The sequence below is a fragment of the Hyperoodon ampullatus genome, assembly GCF_949752795.1.
Source record: "Hyperoodon ampullatus genome assembly, chromosome: 9".
Lineage (NCBI taxonomy): Eukaryota > Metazoa > Chordata > Mammalia > Artiodactyla > Ziphiidae > Hyperoodon > Hyperoodon ampullatus.
The window spans coordinates 89809207-89835987 of NC_136922.1; the positions used below are offsets into that span (position 1 = coordinate 89809207).

The window sequence follows — 26781 nt, forward strand, 5'->3', positions numbered from 1 at the left end:
TCAATCCATTCCATGCTGGTTATGATACAGTTTGAAAAACCCTACTTTGATCATTATCAGTAACACATATTAAGCAGGTACAGAATGTGGCCTCCACTCTCAGCACATTCTCCATGGTTGTGGATGTGCATTTTACCAGTTTTGTAGGGGGTGAGTGGGAGTTACCATGGACGTGTTATATGCAGGATCTCACACAGCTTCTGTCAAATGACAGTCTTTTTTCTTGTTTCATTCGACCACATCTGTTAAGGTTCCTTGCTTAGTTGCAGAATGTCATGGATCCATTTGGGGAAGGAGGTGAGTCATCTTGTGAATGGAATATTGAGCTGAGGGAAATTATTTACTTTCTGTGTTGATTCAGGCCGCATTTCGTCTTAACCCCTCTAGTTAGAGGACATCAGTAATGATTCCGTCTCTGCAACTCATTCCTAAATAAAATGAATTGGTAACTAGATAGCTCCCTAATAACCATGCTTGTTTTTGCATAATAGAAGGAGAAAAGGATTACGTTCTTTGTTCTAATTAATAGGAATGAAAATAGAATCACAATCTGCGGTATGGCAAAATGAGAGAAAATAAAGCTTGTAAGTAATTTTCATGGTTGTTCAGGAATAATTGTTTCATTATTGACTTAATAGTTTTTACAAACAGCTTCCATTTCCATATCATATTTCTGCAGTGGATCTTTATTGAGATTGCTTAGGCAGAAGGTGACAGAAGTTGTTTTAAATCCATCACTTGTCTAAAATATGAGTTCCAAAGTAGTTAGGGGAGGGGGAGGCAGTGGGAAAGAATAAGGTATGGGAGGGAAATAGGGGGTCAGATTGAAATCGGTTGATTAATAAGACAACAAAATTCATTCACCAGCTTGTTTCAAAGGAGACTCTTATTATTCTAGAGAGAAATTAGACATCAGATCCCTCATAGGCCCCAGGCTCTGACATGTGTTTTATAATGACAGTTAATTAGATACTGTCTGCAGCAATCATAGGCTGTCATTTCTAATACATTTCTGGGAAGTTGAAGGACAGGAGAAGTCACCCCCTCCCCATCTTCCCCCTTCCCATAACTGAAATCGGTTGCCAAAATTAACTGAATATATGAGGCACGAGTTCAACAATTATACAGCCGTTCTGCACATCGACATTTCCTACTTAGTATGTGTTCTGCATCCCAGGCTATGCCGGGCATGCATTTTGCAGACAGAGTTGTTACTGCAGCCCTGGTTATATTTAGGCTCATCTCACATAGCAGCCTCTAACACACCTGGTCTCATGGAACATACCACTTATCATTGTAGCTTATGTGTTAGAACACAAAGAATTTGTCTCACTTTGGGTTCAAACCTCTAGCTCCCCCCCACCCCGTCTTCCATCTTTACTAAAGAACTTGCTGTGCATTAATTAAAATGATTTATTCTCATACATAAACCTTAAATTTGGGTAGCTCCTGAAGTAGAACCTAACCTAGATTTTCAATGCCCCTTTTGCAGAATATCATTATAAACATGGCAGTCAAATATAATGGAAAAGAAACTAAGCCATGGGGCAGAAAGCCTGCTTGGGATAGCTTAAAATCATAGATGGTTAAAATTTTAAAGGACCTTAGAAATGATCTAATCGAACCCCTTTACCTTACAAATAAGGACATTTGAGGCCCAGAGTGCTAAAGCAATTTCATGGCAAGCCTGCGCGGAAACTTCATTCTCCTGACTTCTAGAGTCTTGCTCCTTTATAGCACTGCCCTCCTGCCTGATTATCTGGGTGACTGTGAAAATCAGTGGACTTTTCTGGCCTTGAGTTTCCTCATCTGTAGAATGAGCATAGGGATAATAGCTACCTCAGGGTTACACTGAGCCTAAATGGGGAGGCTACTCCATGGTCCTTTATGGGACTCCAAGGAATCTTGTATTGCCCTCTGATTGCTTTTATCACACGTCATCTTTCCCCAGTGCATGCCTGGGCCTCATCAATACCTGCCAAGAAGCGTAAGAAGGCTCTCAGCCCCTTTCTGATTGAAAACAACGCTCTTTTACAAGCTACGCACTCAGTTTCTGTTACCTATTTTAGAGACATGGCCACTCAGGTCATGTGCGGAAGTTCAATCTTTTTCAACCCGAGGTATCATCACTGATGTGGCTAGCGGTGTTTTCCAAACACGACAAAGTAAGACTCCCTGCAGAGTTTCTTAAAAGTACAGATTCCTGTTCCCCGTGCTAATTCTACCCTCCTGTCAGCCCCCCTTGAGAAGGGATCTAACGTAGTAGGTTTGGAGCCGAGCCTGATCATCTGTAGATCTGCCAGGTTTTCTTTTATTTGTTTTTGCTTTTCAAGCTCCCTGGATGACTGCCGGGGAAATGCTGCTTACCCAAGCAGATCAGATCCCCAAACGTGCTGCCTTCCACAGCTGCTAAAATCTCTGGATACTTTTCTGTGGGTTCTAATTAACTTTTGCATTTTGGAGGTTAACATGTCAGCAGTAAGCTGATAATACAATTCCTGGAGGCGCTGGCTCTCCTTTCCTTGCCCTTATCGTCACACATAAAAAAGCTGCCACCCCCGCTGTCCCTTCACAACTCCACCACCACCCTGCCCACAGCCCTTCGGACCTAAATGGACAACACTGCAGGTAGCAGTGTCGATGAAGATAGGTCTGCCGTCCATTACCAGTTTGAGATTTGTTTTGCTTTGTGGCAGTGGTGGTTGTAATCTCCCCACACCCACAATCCCAATAATAGACCTGAGTTTACATTAAGCCATTCTCTCTTACATCAGGTCCCCTCATGATCAAAGACACATTATTTTCAAAACACGTAGTTGGGATTAAGGATAATGGTGTGTGATATTGAGTGGTATCAGAAAGCAGATTGAGCCACACAGTCTTGACCTCATCGTATGATTCTCTACCCATGAGCTCACCAGCCAGGGCAGAGGTGGGAAGGCTGCAGGGGTGCAGACCATCAACATCCCTGAAGATGCAGACTAATATCTTGAATTATTCTTAGGCATGAGCAGAAAGTGTATGCTTAGCCAATTCCATATGTGTTACTACAATGGTTCACTTGTTTTCTAAATGAATGCAGCCCCCTTACCAGCTGTGGACTCCTGGTGTTTGTAAAGGTTTAAAGATGTTCCAGTAGGAAGTAGAATGACATTGAATAAAGATGTTGGAAAAAGAAGGCAATCAAAGATAGTGAGATTGGGCTTCCCTGGTGGCACAGTGGTTGAGAGTCCGCCTGCCGATGCAGGGGACACGGGTTCGTGCCCCGGTCCGGGAAGATCCCACATGCCGCGGAGCGGCTGGGCCCGTGAGCCATGGCTGCTGAGCCTGCACGTCCGGAGCCTGTGCTCCGCAACGGGAGAGGCCACAACAGTGAGAGGCCCGCCTACTGCAAAAAAAAAAAAAAAAAAAAAGTGAGGTTTTATATATATATGTATATATTTATAAAATATTATATATATATTTTATAAAACATTATATATATAATATATATATATATAAAGTTAGTTTAGACAGAGCCCTGTACATAGTAAGCATTTAATAAATGTTAGCTCCTGTTGAGGTTATTACTATTATTCTTATGCCAGTGCTGTTTTAACTCAAGCTGTTGCTGATAGTCAGTGGCCTATTGACCATGGATATTAAGCATAGAAACTTGAGGACATTTAACTTGATTTTTTAGAAAGAAGCAATTTTAAAAATCCACTTAGTTCAAGCCTAACTTCTTACTCTATTTGTGCATATTATAGTATATGGTCCTTAACTTATGGACAACAGTTCTGAGTTCATATTTCCAGTGGGCTTTAGTGAATTAGATGTTTTTAGGTGAATTAAATGGGCTGTTTGAATCTCATCCCTGGGCCAATTTCAGGAATCACTGAGGCTTACGGGTAACTCATGATGTCTTTTCAAAGTTTATGATATTTTTCCCTGAGGATTCTAATCCTCCACTCAGCTTACCCCTACCCTGTTATTAGTTGATTAAATAGTGATGAAAATATGGATAACCTGACTAAAGTCTATTACCTACAGCAGTGACTCAGATATATGGCAATAAGGTGGAGCAGTGCCTTTACCCCAGCACCCCAGGTCTATGGATTTTAAGAAGATTTAACTCTTTATGGAGTCATAATTGTGGCAGTTTTAAAAAGTGGTAGACAATATTTACATGGATTTTTTTCCTTAGTTTGTCTTGTAGGAAGTGAGGAATTTCATTTCCCTCCTAAATTCTTTACTATGTAGTGTCGCATGCCAAGGTTTCTTTATTTTTTTTTTATTTTTATTTTTTTTGCGGTATGTGGGCCTCTCATTGTTGTGGCCTCTCCCGTTGCGAAGCACAGGCTCCGGACACGCAGGCTCAGCAGCCATGGCTCACGGGCCCAGCCGCTCCGCGGCATGCGGGATCCTCCCAGACCGGGGCACGAACCCGTGTCCCCTGCATCGGCAGGCGGACCCTCAACCACTGCGCCACCAGGGAAGCCCCAAGGTTTCTTAATCTCTTTAATCTGCAATATGCCTATCCATTGGGGAAAAGGAATAGAAATCAGCATAGATGAAATGCACAGCCTCCATGCGTTAAGCTTGTATATAAATTAGAAGAGTGTACATTGATCATTCTTAGCCTGCATCATGGAGAAATGACTTCCAGCCATTTGTTAAGCTATTCAGTAAAATAGTCAATTTGATAATCCCACAGGGTGATCTGCAAGCACAGAGCTTCCTTAATCTGGGTACACAATGTAGCATTGTCCTTGTACTCTTGTCTTTTAGTTTGTCATCCTTAATGAAGTTAGACAAGAAGACATTTATTTTACCTGCCAAATATGTAGCAGGTGCATCTGGAAGAATATATGTATAGCTACACTAATGTTTTCTGCGATATATTCTCCCTTATAGCATTCTGTGGATTTAGTACAATAGAAAGGACTGTGACACAGTTAAGGCATCAAAATATCCAAGAAAGTATACGAGATCTTTTCCTTGTCCATGTTTTTTGTGAGGCATCCATAATCCCACAAGCTTATTCATTCAGTCTTCTGTTGAATGTCCTAAGTCCATAAATACATACGATATAGTAGGACTGGTATGGAACCCTCACTCAATGTAGGTAAGTCATGGCTATAGACCATTTGGGATGCTGTAGTGTCCACAAAAGAAAAACTGAAATTTGGCATTCTTGAAACTTCAGAAAAGGATTTCTAGGGAGTATAGAATTAGACTCAGTGCTAGAAGAAAACTATATCATCAGTTCTCTTGAAGGAAATACATCTATCTTCTTTTTGCTTACGGTCTTAGTGGACTTAAGGTACTTTGGACATTTATGGATGAAAAGCACTCTTAAATAGGGCGAAATAGAGACATAACTCTAGCTAGGTTAGAAAACTAAAGGAAGAGGGGACTTCAAGTTGCAAGTATGTATGATTTTAAGGCATAGGTTAGCCGCCTGAGGAAATGGAGTTCTTTGATTTCTTTTTTTTTTTTTTTTTTTTTTTACTGTCTCCTTCTGTATTGTCACATTCTGTTTTCTAATTCCACCCTTTGGTGGCTAGGAATAAAAATGGCGGTATCGTCACATTGTTGCTCAATAAAGCAACAATGCAGCATCGTCCTTGCAGACTACTCCTCTTCCTCTCCCTTTCCAATACTAGCTGCACTGACAGGAAATGTACATTAGTTTCAGTTCTATATTAATTTATTCAGTCATCTTTCAGGAGTTAATTGAACATCTTGTGCCTTGTTCCAGACATTTGGCATCTGTTGCCCCAAGTTCAATTCCTTTATGTGGAAAAGGGGACCACCAGAGAAGGCTAATTGACCTCTTTGTGAATGAAGGACTGCAGCATGTGAATGATGGATTGGGTTCCTCTGTGAATATGGACAAGATTCATTCACTCTCCTCTCTAATTTTTAAAATCATGTGTAATGTATGAAAAACTCAATTCATATTTGATTTGTTTCCTCTTAAGTCATCAACGTATTATTTCTTAAGAGTTATCACATGTTCAAGAGCTAACATTTGGCTCAGAATAGACCTATTCATATGCCAAATAATTTGGATTAAGTCCAAAGCCTATTGCTTTGGCTCTTCAAATGGGTGTTCTGATTTTCTTTGTTTCTTTATTCCAAGTTATGGGCCATGAATTTGTTCCCTGCTTTATTGATGTCCTCCTAATTGCTTTGTATCTAGGAATACTTATGTGTAGTTCATTACCACATTAAAAATATGAAATAAAACTGTCCTGTAACAGGAAGGCGTCTTTAGCCTTCTGGAAAGGAACTAAAGTGAAAATGAAAAAGTGCACAAGCTTTAATTTTGTGGTCCTAAATAAAGGACCACTTGAGGGCCAAGAAAATTACTTAATTTATATTTTCAGACTTTTTAAAATAATTTTCTTTTGTGATTGATTTTTTTATATTTAGTCTGCTAAGATGATAGGTTTAAGATGATTTTACTAGGATCTTTAATGATTCTTTTTCCCTATCAGGGAGTTCTTTGAACATAGTGCTTATCGGAATTTCTACTGAGATTTGTTTTTTTGTCAGTTGACTTTGCTTTTATAGATATATCTTTGGAAGAAATTATCAGAAAGCCTTATTACTGAGTTGTATATCCAGGTTTGATTCAGACAATCTGAAGGTCTCCTTTTGGACCACAATGTATAGTAAAAATACTTCCTGCAGAGGGTCATGTGAGACGTTGCTACTCTAGAGCTGAAAAGTGCTTTCACATTCCTAGTGAATGCCATTCTGAAGAATAAGGCAGTATTATGATTATTGGTGGAATCAGGGATGGCCTGATTTGGAATTGCAATAAGAAGCCAATGAGTAGTATAGATGAGAGATGTGGCATATGGTTGAGAATGCAGACTTAAAAATATCCTGTCTAGATTCAAATCCTGGCCTAGTCATTCATTAGCTGTGTGACCTTGAGCAAGTCACTAAACCTCTCTGTTCTTCAGTCCTCAGCTGGTATATGGGGATGATAATGATGAACTTTTCTTAAACGATTTTTGTAAGGATTAAGCTTGTTAAATACACGTGAAGTTCTGAAAACTTCTCTAGCATATAGCTAGACATATATAGCACCTTTATTATGAGTCATTATGAAAATTGTCTTGGTCCCATACCTTAACCAGGTGATACTCTGTTCTCCCTGGAACTAAATCTCCCCCACATCTCTTTGCTATTTGCAGCCTAGATATTTAGTAACATCCATTCTTTATTTTGTCACTTATTTATAAAAAGGAAAGTGTCCCTGAAAGGCTCATAAAAGTATACTTGATTGATGAGAATTCCAGGCACTCTTCCTAGGACATGCTGTGATGAAGACAAAGGAAAGGTCCAAAATATATAGAGTAAGAGTTTTAACTCAAGTTGCCATTAATTCTCCCTACCTCTTGATTCAGATCTTAGGGGATAATTAATGAGAAAAAATGTAAACCAAGTTCCTCATGATTCCCTTATTAACTTTAAACAGGACTTAATTTGAGATATTATCTCATTTAAGACTTTTCCACTATTTCTCAGGTGGGGATAGAGTCAGAAAGATGTGGTTCACTTACTGTCGTCCCACCGTTACTAATTCTGAAAGTTATAGTCTAACCAAGGTTTCAGAGCTATTTTCCCTTCATTCTATCACATAGCAGAAACAATACCCAAGCAATAATTGCTTTAGTCTGTAATGTGGCCTCTGCCGTGTCGATTTTGTTTCTTTTAATTCTTCTAAAATGCCAACAGCAGTTCCCTTCTGATTTAGCCTTGCGTGGGCTGCATCAGAGACTTTTAAGTAAATTGCTATGGTGTTAATTAAGATTTCGTGGTCAGGCTCTTTTCCATAATAGGTGTGATAGGATTTGGCCTCCCCTGTATCTTCAAATGAACAATCCTCAAACATCCTTATGATCTTTTCTGCTGCCTTAGAAGATCTGATATAATGGAGGAATGATAAAGCAATCAAACAAATTGTATTGAGTCATTTCTTTGAGTGTAATTCATATATCCATAAGTACCCTGGATGCAAAATTACCTTTGGAGTTTAAATTTCCATTGCAAAGTTGCATTAGAAAGGTAATTTTGTTTTGGTAGGCCCCAGGGTTTTGCTTTTAGATACTGTAAAATTTATGTCTACTTGCCATCTTCATTGTATAAGTGAGAGGTTTAAATACTATGCATTTAATGGCCTTGTCTATAAAAATGAGGGTTTTTTTTTTTTTCCTTAAATGGCTTTCTCAATACAGCTAACTCTTATTTCTGCTGTAGTGCTAGGTGAGAAGGTGTGGATTTATGATACAATAAAAAGCAAAGTGGAGGGAAAAAAAGAGAAGGTACAAATATTTTAGAAACTCTATTCCTTGAAAGTTTTCAGAACTCACTAAGCCTTCGGATCATTTGGGAAATTTCAGTTAGATTTCTTGGTGTCTAGGTTGGAGGACTCATCCTGATGATTTACTGGGGAAGCAGAGCGGTGTGTTCTGGTAGGTTGGAAGAGCAGGGGTTGGATGCCGGAAGGATGGGTTTTGTTTGACAAGTGATATTATCATAAAAGTAATGGGGCACTACAGGTTTTTTTTGTTTGTTTTTTTGCGGTACGCAGGCCTCTCACTGTTGTGGCCTCTCCCGTTGCGGAGCACAGGCTCCGGACGCACAGGCTCAGCGGCCATGGCTCACGGGCCCAGCCGCTCCGCGGCACGTGGGATCTTCCCGGACCGGGGCACGAACCCGTGTCCCCTGTATCGGCAGGCGGACTCTCAACCACTCCGCCACCAGGGAAGCCCGCACTACAGTTTTTTTTACAACTCGTTATGTTTCTATTTCTAGTCATCAAGCAGTACCCTTAAATGCCTTAACATTCATAGTTAACATGCTTTCCCAAAAAAATCCTTCATTTTCTTTATTTTTCTTTATATATCTTCTTCCTATGATTCCTTTTTACGAACTAAAAAAGCCACACTTTTAGCATTTTATTTGACAGTGTTACCAAGTCAGTGAGAGGTTTTTTGATTTGGTCTGTTTTTGTAACTATGGAAAAGGGAAGCGTTAATGGTATCAGCAGCCTACGAGCTATGTTGGATTTGTGAGCTCATAAGTTGGTTTAGGAGCTTGTCACCAAACAAGTTTCTTCCTTTATATATATATATATATATATATATATATATTTTTTTTTTTTTTTTACCAAACTGCCCTTTTATGTTAATAGAGTCAACTTCTTGATTGGACTTAGCAACGCCCCCAGGTTTACTGGTTGTCTACCAGAATTATTGTTAATAATCCCCAAGAAAAATGTTTTTTTTTTTCTTTTTGGAGCAGGGTAGTTTCGTAAAGAATCCCTCACTGGGTCGCAACGGCCCAGTTCAGCTATGCCTGCCATGCTCACTCACTGGCTGGGAGCAACTCTGGAGAACGTGGCCGCCGTGAACACCCAGAGGGTCTGAAGGCTGACAGTCAGCTCTGCTACTCACAGCACATTCCCTTAGAGGGAGAGCTAAGTGGAGCGCTTCCATGGCTGCCACAGCCCCTGCTAGCATGTTGGTATTTTTAAAACTAGGAATTATTAACTTTTGCCCCCTGCAGTGTGAAGCACTGAAGGCTTGAGCCTCTGAAGATTGCTCTGACTAGAATATGCCTTGCTTCATGGTGGCTCCACATATGACATCGCTAAAATGAGCAGATGATCATCTGTTGGTTTTTGGAAGCATGCGACACTGGCCATGCCTTAGCCACACTGACAAGAGTAGAACATCCTGCGTATGTTCCCCCTAACACTTTGGTTCTAAAAGAAAATGATGACTCTTAGCTAGTATTTCTTTTTATGTAAGGGAAATATAAAGTGTCAAGAAGCAAAAAGACCCTCTCTGAATGTAGAATTCAAAACAGCCTGGGCAAAAGGCTGTTGGAAGCTGGAAACTTTTGAAGGCTGTGTTAGGTTATTTGGTTCATTTGTTGGTAGCCTGGGGGGTCATTAAACTCTAGATTAGACCAGAATTCTCGGGGTTGCTGGATTCCCTATAAGAATAAATCGGCTTTCTGTAGGTTCTGAAATCTAAGATGGTTTGTTCACTCTGTGGTGACGTTCTCTGAAAATGGGCCAGGAGTTGGTAGACCCGAGTTTGGGATCTAGCTCTGCCAGTTACTAGCTGTGTTTCCTCCAACATATAGCTCAGTCTTTCTGGGTTGCTTTCTTTATCTGCAAAATAAAAGAACTGAAATACCAGTGAATGCAGAGACCCTTTTCAATTCTAAAATCTGTTGATTCTATCTGGTGTTTTTCCATATGATGGAAGCCTAGCCACCCCCATAGCTGAAGCTTGTGGGAAAAATTGATACATCTCCAGAGAATTTGTCTTATAGTGGGCCTCCTTTACCTACATGAGTCTCCCATATGGGGCTGAGCATTACCTGACTGTGATCAGTGGAGAGGTAGGGACGTAGAACCTCAACTCCCAGTTGTATTCTTAACTTACAGCTCTTATTCCTTCGGGCAACTTGTCTAACTTATATTTAGTTTCACCAGCTATAAAACACAAATAATACCTCCTTCCAGACATGCCACTTAATGAGTGACAACACAAAAAAAAGCTTTTGTTTTGTCAGAATCAACCTATTCTAATTTTATTCATTCCCCTGTGGCTTCTAATATATATATGTTTTATTGTTCCTTTGTACTCCTAGCCTGTATGAGTTTTTCCACCTAATTTATCTTTGGGGAGAATACAACCAAGTTGGGTCAATATGAAAAGCCTGCCAAGGGTTGCAGTATTGTCTGTGTTCGTAACTTCTTTTAAGCTTTTGCTGAGAACATGTGAGCTTCCTTAGCTCAGAGGAAGTCATCAATCCAGACATCGGCAGTTATTTGTCAAAATTACATGACGAAATGTTATATTTATATGTACCTAGGTTTACTAAAATAAATGTAACCTCTGAGGGGATGCAATCATTCTGGGATCTAAACTAGTTAGATACCTGGGCCTCTAGGCTTACCAATAAGCAAATATCCCTTCTTGGTTTTATATAAAATTGTTGGATTATTTCAAATCACACAAACGCACCCATCCTTGGGGCCTTGAGGGCATTAACATTAATCAAAGTGTTGCAAAATTCAGTTAGAAATTATCTGATGCTCCCTGCATGTTGATCTCACCAGGCAAGGAGTCTCATTTGCAGTAATCTACTTGAACAGATGAGACTCACATCAGGCAGGCTGAAAGCTGTCAAAGGATAAGTTTCAAATCAGGGCAGAAAAATGATCCCAACATGGGAGACTTCTTCAAAGCATCATCCATAGTAGAAGTGGAGCCTGGGGCAAACCACACTTTAGTGGATCCCCTGAAACATTTTCTTTGGTCACTGAAATCCAGTTAAATGAATGCCAGGGATTATTGTGTTTAGATTAAATGTTCCCGGCCCCAGGTACGTAGGTCACTACAATTATACTGTGCATGTGAGGGACGTTGTATCAAGCGCTTGATGGTATTGTGTGGAGTATACCGACAGACAAGATAACTTTCCACAGACCCACCCTCTGGCTACAAAGCCACACACCAGTGGATCCTTCTCTGGTCCCTGGCTCAAGCCATTGGAGAGTAGGGGGTGACAGAGTGGAAAGACCCAGGTGTTAAGACAGACTAGGGTTTGAATCCCAACTGTGCCATTTTTATTTGCCTAGTGACTTTGGACAAGTTGCTTCACTGTGCTTCACCTTTAAAACGAGGATGTTTATCTCATGGGAATATTATGAAGGTTAGTAATAAATAAATAAAATATAGAATGTATGTAGCAATTTTTATAGTTCACAGTATTCAATAAATGATTTTTTTTTAAGAACGTTCTGTAACTCTTATCTTCTATCATGGATATGAGCCACTGTATCCCTTGAAAACTTTACTTTTTTAGCCCCAGTCATAGGGTAGTTAGAGCCTCCACATCGTCACAGCATTGTTTAAGTCTCAGAGCTGCTAAACTCTTTGCCAAGACCAGCTCTGATTGAAGAAATCCAGAGACCAGGGATTATCTGTGGTTGACTGATGGAAGAAAGGATCATATCTAATACCCATGCAGACTTTGCTTGCATATGAAGCACTGCTGTGTGTGACATCATGATATCAAGCCATGGCCCTGGCCATTATCCTACTTGCAGTTCCCCTAGGACATAACTGCTTTTATGAACAGTGAATTTTATATGACTCCTAGTGGCAGAAGGCCAGTGTTCATCTCGTTCACCTTGGCAAGTTACTCATCCATGTTTGTGCTCTTGAACTCTTGCATTTAAGTAGCATAATCAAGTGTGCATTCAGTGTGAATGCAGTAAAGTGTGCATAAAGTGTGAACTGTGTGGAGAGTTAGTGTATAGGATCATTGCTTGTAGGTGGTTTTATAAATTGTAAATTATTTGGAAGGGAGGAAGGTTCGGATTTTCAGAAACTAACAAAGCTTAATTTTTCTTCCTTTGCTTATGATATACCAGTGATATATGTTCTCAGTAACAGGAGGTAATATAGATTTGGGGTTATGATGTTTTCAAATTTTGCTAAACTCTCCTATACAATTTAATTGTTCAGCTCATTAGTTTATGGTGGTGAGTACCAAGAGAAAGTTTCATGCAGTAGATGAAATGTGTATTTATTTTTGACTTGTTTTGATTTGCTTTCTTTGGACAACTTAAGAATGTGATAAATTCTTCACATCCCCATCCTTATGTTCTTAAAGAATAGTAATCATTAGTTTAAATCATCCATTTTATCTATCCTTCCATTTTCAATGAAAATATTATTAACAGTTACTATGTTAATTCAAATCAATAAAGTTTTTAATTATGCCATTTAATTTTTTTCTTAAAGCACTTTCTCACCGCTTCATCTCTCTCTTAACTAGGCAAAAGGTCAAGTGCAAGTGCATAGTCGTTATTGAACTGTAGTGGTTAAGACTTCGAGAGACCATTAAGAGGACAGAAAAATGTACCTTTGATATCTTAATTTGATCACTCTAATTGAGAAAAATACACCTTAATAATAATTCAGTAGGTATATTGACCTGATCATTAATTTGCCTTGTAATTTGGACCCTCGGTCTTTGCCTTTCTGATTTTTATCTCCATTTAACTTGATGGATATATGGAGACCTTTAGACATCAGTATTCAGGTGATGGAGCACAGGCCTTGACCTGTACCTTTTTCTCTTCTTTTTTTCTCCCTGGAGTCTGTTCTTCTTGTACATGGCGTTGCTGGTGGGCTCCATCAGGGAGCTGCCAGCACAGGCTAGTTATAATGATGCTTTCAGATTTCTTCAGAGTCTGTAATTAAATGACATCACTAGATCTTAAATACATCTGCTGTGGAAGTCAGAAGGCTAAATTATCCCATTAAAGAGAGAAAAGTGTTACTTGCTGTTAAAGAATCCCAAGTTTAGTATGCTGAAGAGTTGCTTCGGGGAAGCTGTGGAACATAGTGGGAAGAATAGGAGGCTGGAAGGCCATGTGGTTCAGAACAAGCTGTTCAAGAATCACAGCTGCACTCAGGCTAACTTTTGAAAAAAGAAGGCATTTAAAAAAAAAATGCTTTTTTCTTTCCCCAATGCAGTTAACTGCGTGGCTGCTGGTTTTCATTCTGAACAGTTGTGCAATTCTAAGCTGTTATCAGCAGTTACATGACCCCAGAATAGTGTACTGTAGTTAACTGGAGCACAGTTTGAGACCAGGACTGTGAGTTTAGTTCCCATAGGACCAACTAACTTGACTAAATTAAATCACCAGTTACTGTCTCTCTAACCCTAGCTAGACATCCCCCATATTACTGCGTCAGAGCAAAAGGGGATCTGGAGAAAGAACCTCTGTTGATCAGCCCCCAAATGCCACCACTGTTAGAATGAAACTGTGTCTTCTATGCCTATTTAGCTAAGCAGTTTTTAGAATTAACTTTTAGAATTCTAGTATTATTCCTTGTGCTACTATATGAAATATGTATTTGGTCTTTGTCCCAGCTTCCTGGCACGAAGCTCTTAAAACCCTTGGACTCTCTGGAATGACAGAGTGTCTTTTCTTTTTTTTTTCCCATAAATTTATTTATTTATTTTTTTGCTGCATTGGGTCTTTGTTGCTGCAGGTGGGCTCTCTCTAGTTGCAGTGAGCAGGGTCTACTCTTCGTTGCAGTGCATGGTCTTCTCACTCCATTGTCTTCTCTTGTCACGGAGCACAGGCTCTAGGTGCGTGGGCTTCAGCAGTTGTGGCACTCAGTCTCAATAGTTGTGGCACGCGGGCTCAGTAGTTGTGGCTCGTGGGCTCTAGAGCACAGGCTCAGTAGTTGTGGCGCACGGACTTAGTTGCTCCACGGCATGTGGGATCTTCCCGGACCGGGGCTCGAACCCATGTCCCCTGCACTGGCAGGCGGATTCTTAACCACTGCGCCACCAGGGAAGTCCCCAGAGTGTCTTTTCTTTGCTAATGAAGTGACTGGTGGCCAGGTTCCCCTGGGTAGCTTCGGGATGGGGGCTGGAGCCCATAAAGACCAAGGCATGACTAGTGGAGCTTTCAGCCCCCCCACCCCCTCCCCTGGCCTCCTCAAAGAGAAGGGAGGCTGGAGATTGAGTTAATCACCCACAGCCAATGATTTTATCAACCATGCCCACCTCCTAAAAAACTACTAAACAGGATTCATGGAGCCTCCAGGTTAGTGAACACACCCACGTGTGAGGAGGGTGTTGTCCCCAGCTCCACTGGGAGAGAAGGTCCTGTGCTTGGGACCCTTCTGGACCTCACTCTACGTACCTTTTCATTTGTTCCTCTATAATATGCTTTGTAATAAACTAGTCAGTTAATTGTTTTCCCTGATTCTGTGACCTGTTCTAGCGAATTATCAAACCCAAAGGGGAGGTCTTTGTTCCCACAGCCTAGCTCCTGATTTAGCTAGTCAGTGAAAAGCATCAGAGGCCTGGGGCTTGTGACTGGCATGTGAAGTGGGGGCAGTCTTGTAGGATTGAGCCTTTAACTTGTGGGGTCTGTGCTAACTCTAGGGAGTTAGCATCAGAATTGAATCATTTGACATCCAGTTGCTGTCTGGAGAGCTGGAAAAAATCTGACACATTGGGTGTCAGAAGTGTTGTGACTAAAACCAGCTTATACTTACTTGTACATTAATCATTTTTAGTTATCAGTTGTGATGCTCCCTTTTAAATATTAAAAAAAAATAATATAGGTACTTGACCAAGTCTTAGGTTTTCAGTCACTGTTTTCTGTGGCACTGCTATAGAATCAAAAAATTTTCTCACTGAATTTTTTCCTTCCCATATGTCTGGTTTATTACACTGTGTCATAATTTAGGCATTTTATTCTTTGTTTACTGAGTAATATAGGGAGAGTGGTAAGAGAGGAAGGAACTGGGATGACTTGGACAAAAACCACCCCATATTTCTTCCTTCTTCCCTAAGCACATACTTACTTTCTCAAGACTGCCTGGCCTCTTCCATCCTCAGCCAGAGAAAGCCACTACCTCCGTCACCAATCAAGAGGTCAGAGGAAGAGATAGAGGAAGGAAATGAGCAAATGTTCTATATTCTTGGTTTTACTTTAGAAACCCTAAAAAGTCTTCTTCCTTCAAATCTCGTACTCTTTCCAATATACGCATATATTAATGATGTTTTTTTTAAGTTGTAAGTAAAAGAAACCAACACCAAAAAAAAAAAAAAAAAAAGGAAACTTTTTGGAAGGAAAGTAGAGTATCTGATAGAATCCAAGGTCTCTGTTGGAAGGACAGAAACCAGGGCAGCTCTGGGGGCCTGAACAAGAGGAGTCTATGTATCTTTCCTCTGCAGTGTGCACGTTACTTGACCCAGCTACCCCACTTTGCCAGCTATCTTTGGACACCATGCCAATCAACTTGTGTAAAGACAGGGCCGTGCAACAGAAAAACTAGTTTCAAAGAGTCTATCTTTCTGGGGATTATGGATTCTTCCCTGAGAAAGGGACTGGGTGGGCCATCCTCAAAGCATCCATGTTCTTATTGAAGTTTCCAGAGGATTCATTTTAGTTAATCAAAAAGTAGGTGTCAGAGTCTTTTAGATCAGCACTCGTTGCAGAAATGTGATGAAAGCTCTCAGAGCATCTTTAGTACCTGAGAAGTTAGGAACACTAGATCTGGAAAAGCATTTTTCCTCAGGCTTAAGGCTGCATAGAAGGTCTACATGTTACATTTTGCTGATCTTTATTCAGTTGTTTGCCGCTTCTTCCCCCATCCAACAAAAGGCCAGGTAAGATTTAACAGTGATGACTTCATCATCCTGGCTATGGTTTATGGATCTCTAAGGAACATATTAGTTGCTGCATATTAAATTTTCCCTTCCAAGTATCCAGGCAAATGGAGAAGAAAACCCCAAAGACCTATTTTCTTTTTTGCCCTGTCAAAAATGTAAAATAATGAAATTAGTCCACTAGTGTGTATATATATATATATATATATCACACACACACACACACACACACACACACACACACATATTCAAGCTTCTGCAATGCTCAGAGTATTGTGCTCTGAATTGTGGAGAATATAAAGAAGTTGAACCAGTTCCTGAATTTAAATAGCTTACACTTTAGTTGACAATGTAAGACATAAACACAGAAGTAGTTACCATTATACTTCAAGGTTGTAAATAAATCGCAAATGATCAGTATACAGATGGGAAGTGCTTTAGACATAAAAGAGGAAGGATTCATGGCTAACAATAATGAGAAGTAATATTTATTGAGCGTTTTCTGTCAGGTCCTATATTGAGTACTTTTTATGGGCTCTGTCATTTAATCCCTCAACATATATGTGATACTGTTTTGTAGATGAAGCAACAGGCTCACAGAAGTTAAATAACTGATTCAAGGTCACAGAGATAGTAGTGGCATGACCTTGATACTTCTTCTCAATGCTCTTATTCTTAACCATTTTAGGGAATATCCTAGTGGAAAGGGAATAAAGTTCATATATATTCAAAACACTATAATTATTAGGTTCTTGGTGGGTTCTTCCTCTCCCTCTTTGCTGTGGCCTTTCCGTGTCTTTTCCATTTCTAAATTAGGCTATCTCAGGGCTCAGTCTTCGGACCTCTCCTCTTTTTTCCTCAGATGCACTTCCTAATCTCATGCCATTAAAAACCAACTATGCACTAATATTTCCTAAATTTTTATCTGCTCTGTCAGTCTCTCCTCTCAACTCTAGACTCATATATCCAACTGCCTACTTGATCTCTCCACTTAGATGTCTAATTGGCATCTTCAACTAAATTTGTCCAAAACAAAACTCTTAATTTCTCCCCAAACTTGTTCCTCTCATTGTCTTACTCATCTCAATAAACACCAGCCCCATCCTTCCATTGGCTCAGACCACCACTCTTCATGCCATGCTTGACATCTCTCTGTCTTTTATGCCCCATACACAACAGGTCATTGGCAGAGCTTGTGTGCTCTGCCTTCAGACTATATAGAGAATCTAGCTACTTTACACCACCTCTGCTGCTCGCGCTCTGATCCAGGCCACCGTAATCCCTCATCTGCATTGTTTCAGTAGATTACTGTCTGAAGCTTTTACTACTTTTCTTGCTTGCTAAACTTCGTTGTCCACATGGCAGCCACTCGAGTGATCCTGGTAGAACACAAGGTAGATCATGGCACTCAATCGGATTTTTTTCTCCAATGGCCTTTAAAGCTCTCTTAACTTGCCCCCCAGCCCAGCTTCTCAGGTGTCATCTTTCGTTACTCTCTACCTCTTTCTGCTTCACCCACAGTGGCCCACAGTGGCCCACAACAATTTGATGTTGTTCAAATGCAAAAAATATGTTCTTCCTCTTCACACTTGCTCTTCCCCCATCCTGGAATGCTGTAGCACCAGAAAATGCATCACTTTTGACTTTCTTGTCTCTGTTTAAAATGTCACCTTCTCCAGAGGCTTCCCCTGATTATTTTATGTACACGGGCAACCGCTCATCACTTCCCATTTCCGAGTCTCCTTTATTTTACTTCATAGCATCAGTCACTACTTGATACGTGTCTGTGTCATGTCTGTCTCCTCTAACCAGAATGTAAGCTGCATTACCATCTCTGTCTGTTGGGCCCTTAGTGTCTAGAACAGCGCCTGCCACATAGTAGATGCGCAGCAAATACCTGTGAACTGATTGAGCCATTGGGTTCACATGTTTATTCAACACAAAACAAACCAGTCATTTTAAGTACAATTCCACAGATCAAATGTCATCATACTCTGCAGTGACCTGAAAGAGATGTCTCTTAGAAAGTTTGCTGTGAGATCCCGGCGCAGGGGCAGGTTCTGGCATTTTCATAGGAAACCCTGAAGCTGGAATATGTGATCATTTAATAAATATTTGTTAACTCCAGTTGGACCAGATGCTATTCTAGTCTTTGGGGGAGGTTCAAAGATGTGTAAGACACAGGAGCTGGCAAGTGAGTAGCTCCAGCAGTGACATTGCCTTGTGCTAATGACCTACTGAGAAATCATAATGAAAGCACTGTGAAACCCGCTGTCTCTGTTTAGTCACTATTCTGTGGTGATGCCACTGAGTCTACACACCAGCCCATTCCCAGATAATGTATGGCCTAGTTCCTGAGATCCACATAGCTTTCTTTTGGTATTCCACTTTTGGTTTACCGTTGATTAGATTATTATTCACACCAATCCATGACCTTTCAGTTATCTTTAATCTGGCTCTCAGTTCATTTTTGGATTGCCTTGGTTTCCTCAGTCACTATTCCATTAGTGATTATGAATGAAAAATAAAAATAGTGTTAGCTGTGGACTGTAAGTTAAGGAAGAGCCCAGAGGAGGGATTTTTAACATGTTGAAAAGCAAGGTCATCCACCAGCTGATGAACGGTTAAATAAAACAAGGTATATCCATATAATGGAATATTATTCTGAATAAAAAAGGATGAAGTACAGATCCATGCTGTAACATGGATGAACTTTGAAAACATTATGCTAAGTGAAAGAAGCCAGTCACAAAGACACCTATTGTACGATTCCATTTATATGAAAAGCCTGGAACTGACAAATGTATAGAAACAGGAAGTAGATTGGTGGTGGCCTAGGGCTGGAGGTGGGGTGGAGTTGTGGGGAAATGGAGAATCACTGCTAATGGGTGTCATCACCTTCTTTTGGAGGTGATGAAAATGTTCTAAAGTTGATTATGGTGATGGCTGCACAGCTCTGTGAATATACTAAAACCCATTGGATTATAAACTTTAAACGGGTGAATTGTATGGTATGTGAATTATATCTTGATTAAAGGTACTTTGGAGGAAGGAAGGAAGGAAGGAAATAAATTATTTGAAAAGTTCTGGGGCTTCCCTGGTGGCGCAGCGGTTGGGAATCCGCCTGCCAAAGCAGAGGACGCGGGTTCGAGCCCCGGCCCGGGAAGATCCCACATGCCGCGGAGCGGCTGGGCCTGTGAGCCATGGCCACTGAGCCTGCGCATCTGGAGCCTGTGCTCCGCAACGGGAGAGGCCACAACAGTGAGAGGCCCGTGTACCGCAAAAAAAAAAAAAAAAAAAAAAGTTCTGGAACACTGGGTTGAGACCGCAGTTTCCTCACGCTTAAGGCTATGTAGAAACTCTCTACCTTGTGCCACTTTGTATTTTGCTGACCTTGATTCAGTACTATGCCATGTCTCCCTACCTCACCCCACCCAGACACAAAATGGCACATATTTTTCTTTTGCATCTCTTAATTTGTTCAATTAAGAATTTCCAGCGAACTTTCTAATATAATTTTATAGTCAGCCACACTAACAATATGGGATTACCATTTAATAATAAAGCAAAACAAAGCAGTGTATTGGAAAGAAGACCAGAAGAGGATTTGAAAGTCCTGGGTTCTAGGCCCAGTGTTGACCTAGATCTAGCCATGGTCAAATTACAGAAACTCCATACCTCAGTTATTTACTTTGGTTATAGGATTGTGTTACCATTATAATAATTGCAGGTCTACTAATCAGTCTAAGTCTATCCATTTCAAAGGGAAAATGTTACTTTGATGTCAGTTGTGGAGAATAATGAGAAAAGACTTTCTTTCTATTGATATTTCAGTTTCTAAGAATACACTGTTGTTGAAAGTAGTGAAAGCTTTTATGTGTAAGCTTGTGCATTTGAACCATCACAACCGTATTACCGTATTTCGTTTCTAACTCTTCATCTTAGATGTAGCCAACATATTCATCATCTAGTTTAAAGGGTCCAGGGACTTGCTACGTTTTCTGGACAGCAAGATCTTTGGCCCACTGACAACATAATTAGGAGAAATACATATTCTCATGTAACCCACCTGACGCCATTAGAGCGAGGTGCCTCCTGAGGAAGGCCAGAGCTGCCTCCAGCCTGGTAAGTGATGAGCACATGTCTCACACAATGTGATCTTCCCAGCAGAAGTAAGAGTCAGCCTACTTTACGGTCCGCAATATGGGCAATGAATCATTGCCTGCTGAACGAACTGCAGTTACCCCAGGTGGAGGAGGATCAAGCTTTTTTAGGAGCAATAGAGCATGCAGTGGAGTGTAGACAGGAAAGGGGTTTGATGAATTGATTTTCACTGGAAAAGTCTGAGAGATGTCTTTACCCTTAGGTAACCTAAGGTTGCCTAGTAGTCCTAAAGCTTGAAGCTGCTAAAGCCTCTGCCCATCCCACTGGGGGCACTTATACAAGTTGCTCAGCACTGAGTAGGCTGAAACAAATGATGCAAAAAACCATGCTTCGGGCTTCCCTGGTGGCGCAGTGGTTGAGAGTCCGCCTGCCGATGCGGGGGACGCGGGTTCGTGCCCCGGTCTGGGAAGATCCCACAGCCGCGGAGCGGCTGGGCCTGTGAGCCATGGCCGCTGAGCCTGCGCGTCCGGAGCCTGTGCTCCGCAACCGGAGAGGCCACAACAGTGAGAGGCCTGCGTACCGCAAAAAAAAAAAAAAAAAAATCCATGCTTCGATTTCCTGGGGCTGTGGAGGTGATGACCATAACACCTCAAATTGCACCAAAGTGATAGAACTTACACAACGGGTAGAAAATATGTAGAAGCTCTTTGCCTTTATCACATGTTAGCCCTGTTTTACATCATTTTTATTTTCTGAGTGGCCACATGCATACCATTTGAAATAAATGATCAGGCAAATTCTTCATATAATTTATCCCCTAATGGCCTCTCCCACTGTGGAGCACAGGCTCCGGACACGCAGGCTCAGCGGCCATGGCTCATGGGCCCAGCCGCTCCGCGGCATGTGGGATCTTCCCGGACCGGGGCACGAACCCATGTCCCCTGCATCGGCAGGCGGACTCCCAACCACTGCGCCACCAGGGGAGCCCTGGGTTATTCTTTTACTTAGGATTTACAACTAGCCAGTAATTGAAGGGAAGAGATCATGACTGAAACGTTCTCAGTTTCACAAAAGGAGCCTTTCCAGCTTGAGATTTGTGAGTAGAGGTTCATGGTGCACGCTATGGGGGGGCTCTGTGGAGCCTGCTTGTCAAAGAAACAGAACGTTCATCCTCCAGCATGTGGTCCCAATAGCTTTCACAAGCATTAACTCACTTAGAAAATAATTAGTAATCAAAAAGGGCATTTAAACTCAACTCTCTGAAGCATGGAGGAAGATTACATTACATAAATTGAATTATCATTATAAATATCTACTTTAGTTATAGACATAATTAGGTTTTAGTGAAAGAAGACATTTATTTAGATTGGGGAGATGTGGGAATGTTTTAATTATTGAAGAATCATTTTTATCAGGGCTGGATAGTCAGGGACTGGTATTGAACTGTGGGTCCTGTCTTCTCCACTTAGTATGGTAAGATCTTAACGTTTTAGAACTAGCAGGAAGCTGGCAGCTGATCTCATTCAGCAGCTGACTGTCCTGGATTCTCAGCTCCTAGAAGTCTGTGAAGTCGGTGATAAGCTTCACAAGTTATTTTCAGTATATTCGTGAGTATGGATGCACGCATGATATGGCTGCAAAATTACAAATAGGTTTATTTATATCCTGGCTGGTGTTATATCAGCTCAAGATGCAGCACTTACTGTAGGCTCCATAGAAGTGGAGGCTGGGTCCACCCTAGTTCAGTTATGTGTACTTAGCTTCCCAAATAAGTCTTCACACATGCTAGGAACTTAATAAATATTTGTTGGTTGCATGGTTAGACAAAGGGGTCGAAGCACTGATCAGAAGCTCTGTTGGCAGTTGTATAAATTTGAATTAATTTTTAAAAGGAGAAACAAATTATTGTTTAATAAATGCAGTTTGGTTTGTAAAAATATTTCAAAACAATCTCAGTGAGAGTGAGTTAGTAAATTTAAGTTTTGGGTGGGTTAACTGCTTCCAGTAGTTCTGAACCAGGGCCCAGAAAAGCTTATTGGCTTTGCTCCAAGCTGAGCAGCAGGGCAGCTGCAGAACCAGGGTCCGAATCCAGAGCTGCGGTCCACACAGTATTCCCACCACCAACTACATTTTCTGCAGCTGATCAGGTTTCTTTACATGTTTCATCTTTATGAAATAAAAATGTTGTCTAAGATACAGAAAGCAAACAGCTGTGGCTCTAAATAAAACTTACCTCTGGTTACTTCCTTACTCTTATGTATGATGCGTGGAAACTAAATTGAACATTGTTTTTTTCCATGCAGATGAGACTCTATTTAGGGGAATTTTGTGGTTTAGGGAATTTGGGAAGGGGTGGTTACAGCTACCTTAGAGAATCTGGTGACAGCTGTGGACCCTGGAGAAATACTTGTATGCCCAGACCTGTGCAGTTTTACACAGCATCGGGCGATTCACAAACCCCAGGTTAAGGACCCTGGTTGAGGGCATCTGCTGCCGTTCCTTTTGTCCCTCCCATAGTTTTGGATGTTCTCTTTGGGGCTTTCACATTTGCTTCTACTCAGATCAGAATTAAACAGCCTATAACGGTTCATCATTTAAAATACCCCAAAGGGTACCTTTCACACTGTCCATAGAAAGTGTGATTATTTTATTTACAACTAAGGCATTTTCATTTTTTTGAAAATATGGAAAATGAAAAAAAAAACTGCTATAGAAGAAAATTGTTCACAGGAACAAAACTGTAAGTTACTATGCTATGATGAAGCCATAAGTGGAGCTACTGTAGAATGTGCATTTTTGTCCCCAAATGGAAATGGAGCTGTAAAAACTGAAACAATTTTGCTGCTCTGAAAAAAAAATGTATAAAAATAATATGTGTTTATAGCTCTCCAGGAGGAGCTCTCTGAAGGAATAGTCAACTTCAGGTTCTCTGAGTAGGTCTGGAGGGGGCCTCCTTAGTGTAGAGAGCACCAGATGTGGGGAGTTGTCTTTCCAGAGGGTTCTCACCTTTGGAACAGCCACAGGACTGGCGCCAGAAAGGTGAAAGTGGACATGGGTTTCTTGAGGCATTCTCTCCCATCCCACCCCCACCCTTTTTCTTCTTTACCTTTAAAAATATTTCAGTACCCTTTAGAGATACCATCTCATATACATTCAGGTGACTTCAGTACTTAGGGTGGTATTTTCACCTTTGCTGTCCAGATGAGTCATAGACTAAGTGTTTCTCTCCCATTTTAAGTGGTGAGTTAGTTCAGAAAACCCTTGGCAGCCTAGCCCCTTGTCACCCTTACTAAAGACCTTGACACTCCCTGTCCTCCCTAGGGAGCCTGGCAACAGAGCCTCTCTCTTCTGCTTTGGAATTTTTACTTAATTTTTAGTGTTTGTAAAGTCTCAAAATTAAATCACCTTTTTCTTGATACTGAACTTTAGTCACTACGTTATTCCATCTCTTAGCACCTGAGGGGCACTGCCTTGAATTTAACTCATTCAGGTTTCAATGCTTCCAGCCGAGGTGATCCTTCCATCATTGTATTAGTGTCCTTGGGCACTGTCCAGGCTGTTGATAACAGCCTGAATGTGTCACAAGCAACTGCCACTGATCACCTTCACTTCTTCAATATCAGAGCTCTTTGGCTCCATTGACTGAGCATCTCCCAGTCTAATCACTCTTAATCCCTCTGTTTTTCCACAGTAGCTACTCATTATGAGTGCTTCAAGTGTTCAATCAAAGAGACTGTGTATTCAAATAACTTTAAAAAAAATCAGTATTACACAAGCAAGTTCATATATAACTATTGTTGAATATAACTATTACCCTCAATAAATAAGGAATGAAGACTCTTAGAAAGGGGAGAACAATGGTTAATGGGCCTGCCTTTCCCTTTAGCCACAACCATGGTTGTAGCCACAACCATGGTTGTTTCCACAACCAGGAAAAAATATAATCCTCATTAAAGGGCTATAAAGTTGTCTGCTTTAGTGATTCAACACATTAATGTCTCCTTGCTTTTAGTGCTTTTTTAGTATGTTGACCCACTGTTCCCTGCAGCTGGGAGTTTATTAGTCTTTGTGGCCTTTGGAAATGAATATTCATAATGAGATAGCAGTGATATTCCAGGTCCCTTTTAGGGTCCTGCGGGAATTACTCTTAGGTTCTAGGAAAGCTGAGGAAAGAGCCAAATCACGCCATCATTCCATATTGACTCTTCTAAGGTGGGGGCCATATGCGAAGAATCTGTGAAGTTCATCTCATCGGTAAACTGAGGCCCAGGGTTCCACAGTCATAGATTGGGCATCCAGGTTGGAATCCAGGTCGTTGGATTCCCAGGCCATGTTCTTTCCATGACATCGTGCTGTCTCCATCTTAATTTCCCTTTTTCATTCCTGGGGTTCTAACCCACTGAAGATGTGAAATGCCAAATATCTAGTTAGAATTTGACCATGATAGTGAGAGTTTTGTGTCATAGCTGCTCCAAGAGGGAAAAGGATTGGAAAAGGGTCTCTTTTTGTCAACCATGTGGGTTCTTAGTAGTAAACTCTCATGATATTTCGGGGCATTAATTTCACCAACTACATCAGATTTTTCCTTTTGAAAATTATGAGTATTAACAACTTCTTTAAAACATCCTTAAGTTGATACATAGAGAGTTTATGGGACACCTGTTAAATGCTGATCACTATGGTAGATAGAGTGCAGAATATGGAAGATATGCGATGGTTCTTTAAAATTTCTTTTTCTTGGGCCTCCCTGGTGGCGCAGTGGTTGAGAGTCCGCCTGCCGATGCAGGGGATACGGGTTCGTGCCCCGGTCTGGGAGGATCCCATATGCCGCGGAGCGGCTGGGCCCGTGAGCCATGGCTGCTGAGCCTGCGCATCCGGAGCCTGTGCTCCGCAACGGGAGAGGCCACAACAGTGAGAGGCCCGCATACCACAAAAAAAAAAAAAAAAAAAAAAAAAAAAAAAAAAAAAAAAAAAAAAAAAAAATTTCTTTTTCTTAATAGTACTGTAAGCATCCTATGAAGATTTATAAGATAACTTCGTTAAAATTCTTAAAATTGTATTTTAATTTACTGCAGCTACCCAGTCCTCAGCCTTCAAAGTTTTAGGTTAAATTCTACTTAACTTTCTCCATAGGCAGCTTATTTTAATGAGTGTCATACTCCTTTAATTTCGTAATGAAATCAGGTCAGATGAAAGAACAGTTTAGCTTTCCCAAAGGTGACGAAATGCTGGGATCCCTGGGATCTCATTTGGATTCCAGACTAAAGTGGTACTTTTCCTGGAGTGGATACCAGTCAGATTTCTGGGGGGGGAAAGGCTCTAGTGGAAATATGATGAAAGCCCCCGCTCCTGATCAAGGCTGCCCAGATAGGCTCCTAAGTTGGCTGAAGGCAAACTAGATGGCTTTGCCTATTTTAGGCATGGCGTTGACATAACATTAGGCTAACAAGATCATTTTCAGTGATCTGTATCTTTGGTTTTATTTGGAAGACACCTGACTTTATATAGATGGGCTCCTTCCCTAGTTATGTACCGAGGAAGCTAATTATCCAGTCAGAGGGTAATGAAAGACACTGTCGTCTGTCTGCCGATTTAATGGAGTGTCAGCACATCCCAAATAGGAAGTAATTGGATTGACTGACACAAAGCCAGTTATGAGACTGTTATTATCTGATTGGAAAAAGCAGGCGGAGAAGCATACAACTGTAGCAAAACTAATCTGATGATGTCTGTTGTTCCTGGAATGCACAGTCTGCCACACAGAATTCATGGGCTTTGAAACCCCTGACTGGCTTAGGAGCATTTGGAGTTCCTGCTCTCAGAATTCATCTCTATATTCTTATTACAAATCATTATAATGCAATCTAATAAAACAGAGTTTACATAAAGATGGGGCCCATTTATAAAACTGTCACTGCAGCCACTCTATTAATAGAGCCATTTAAAAGATTTATTATGAGCATATGTTACTTTTTACAGGGGGCCAGATTGAGAGCTGCAGGATTGGAACATGCAAGAATGTGCTACTGGTGATAATTTTCCAAAAAAAAATTTAAGGTATTCTGCCCAGGGAATGTCATTAGACCCATTCTCTTTCCTTACGTTTTGGGTATGATAATCAAACAATAGTCTTAAAGAGTCATGAAAGAAAGGTGACACGGTCTAGAGCACCATGTTGCATAAGCACTTTTTTTCTTTCACAGATTTCAGTTTTGCTGCCTGGCACCACTGAAGGTCAGGGGACATGTAGGATGGGCTAAGTATGAGAGTAGGGCAGCAGATAAGCTCTGCAGCTTTATTCTTCTCGGAACAACTGGATGGTATGGCTCTGATGGGGGCGGGGAGAAGTGGTCGAGATAGTGCTTCCATTCATTCACTGATCGGTTCAGGGGGAACCATCACCTCCTAGAATTTCTAGTCCTTGGAGTCCACAGCTAGAACTAG

At 40.9% G+C, this 26781-nt stretch overlaps 1 protein-coding gene across 1 annotated transcript in view; it reads left to right on the forward strand.

Moving 5' to 3' along the window:
- Window positions 1-26781, forward strand: part of EXOC4 (exocyst complex component 4) — a gene marked incomplete at both ends in the record, with an annotated part of 836896 nt that overhangs the window by 545304 nt on the left and 264811 nt on the right. Inside the window, 2 exon segments of the mRNA XM_079711536.1 lie at window positions 26541-26615; window positions 26617-26657. Of these exon segments, the coding sequence (XP_079567662.1) occupies window positions 26541-26615; window positions 26617-26657 (116 nt within the window).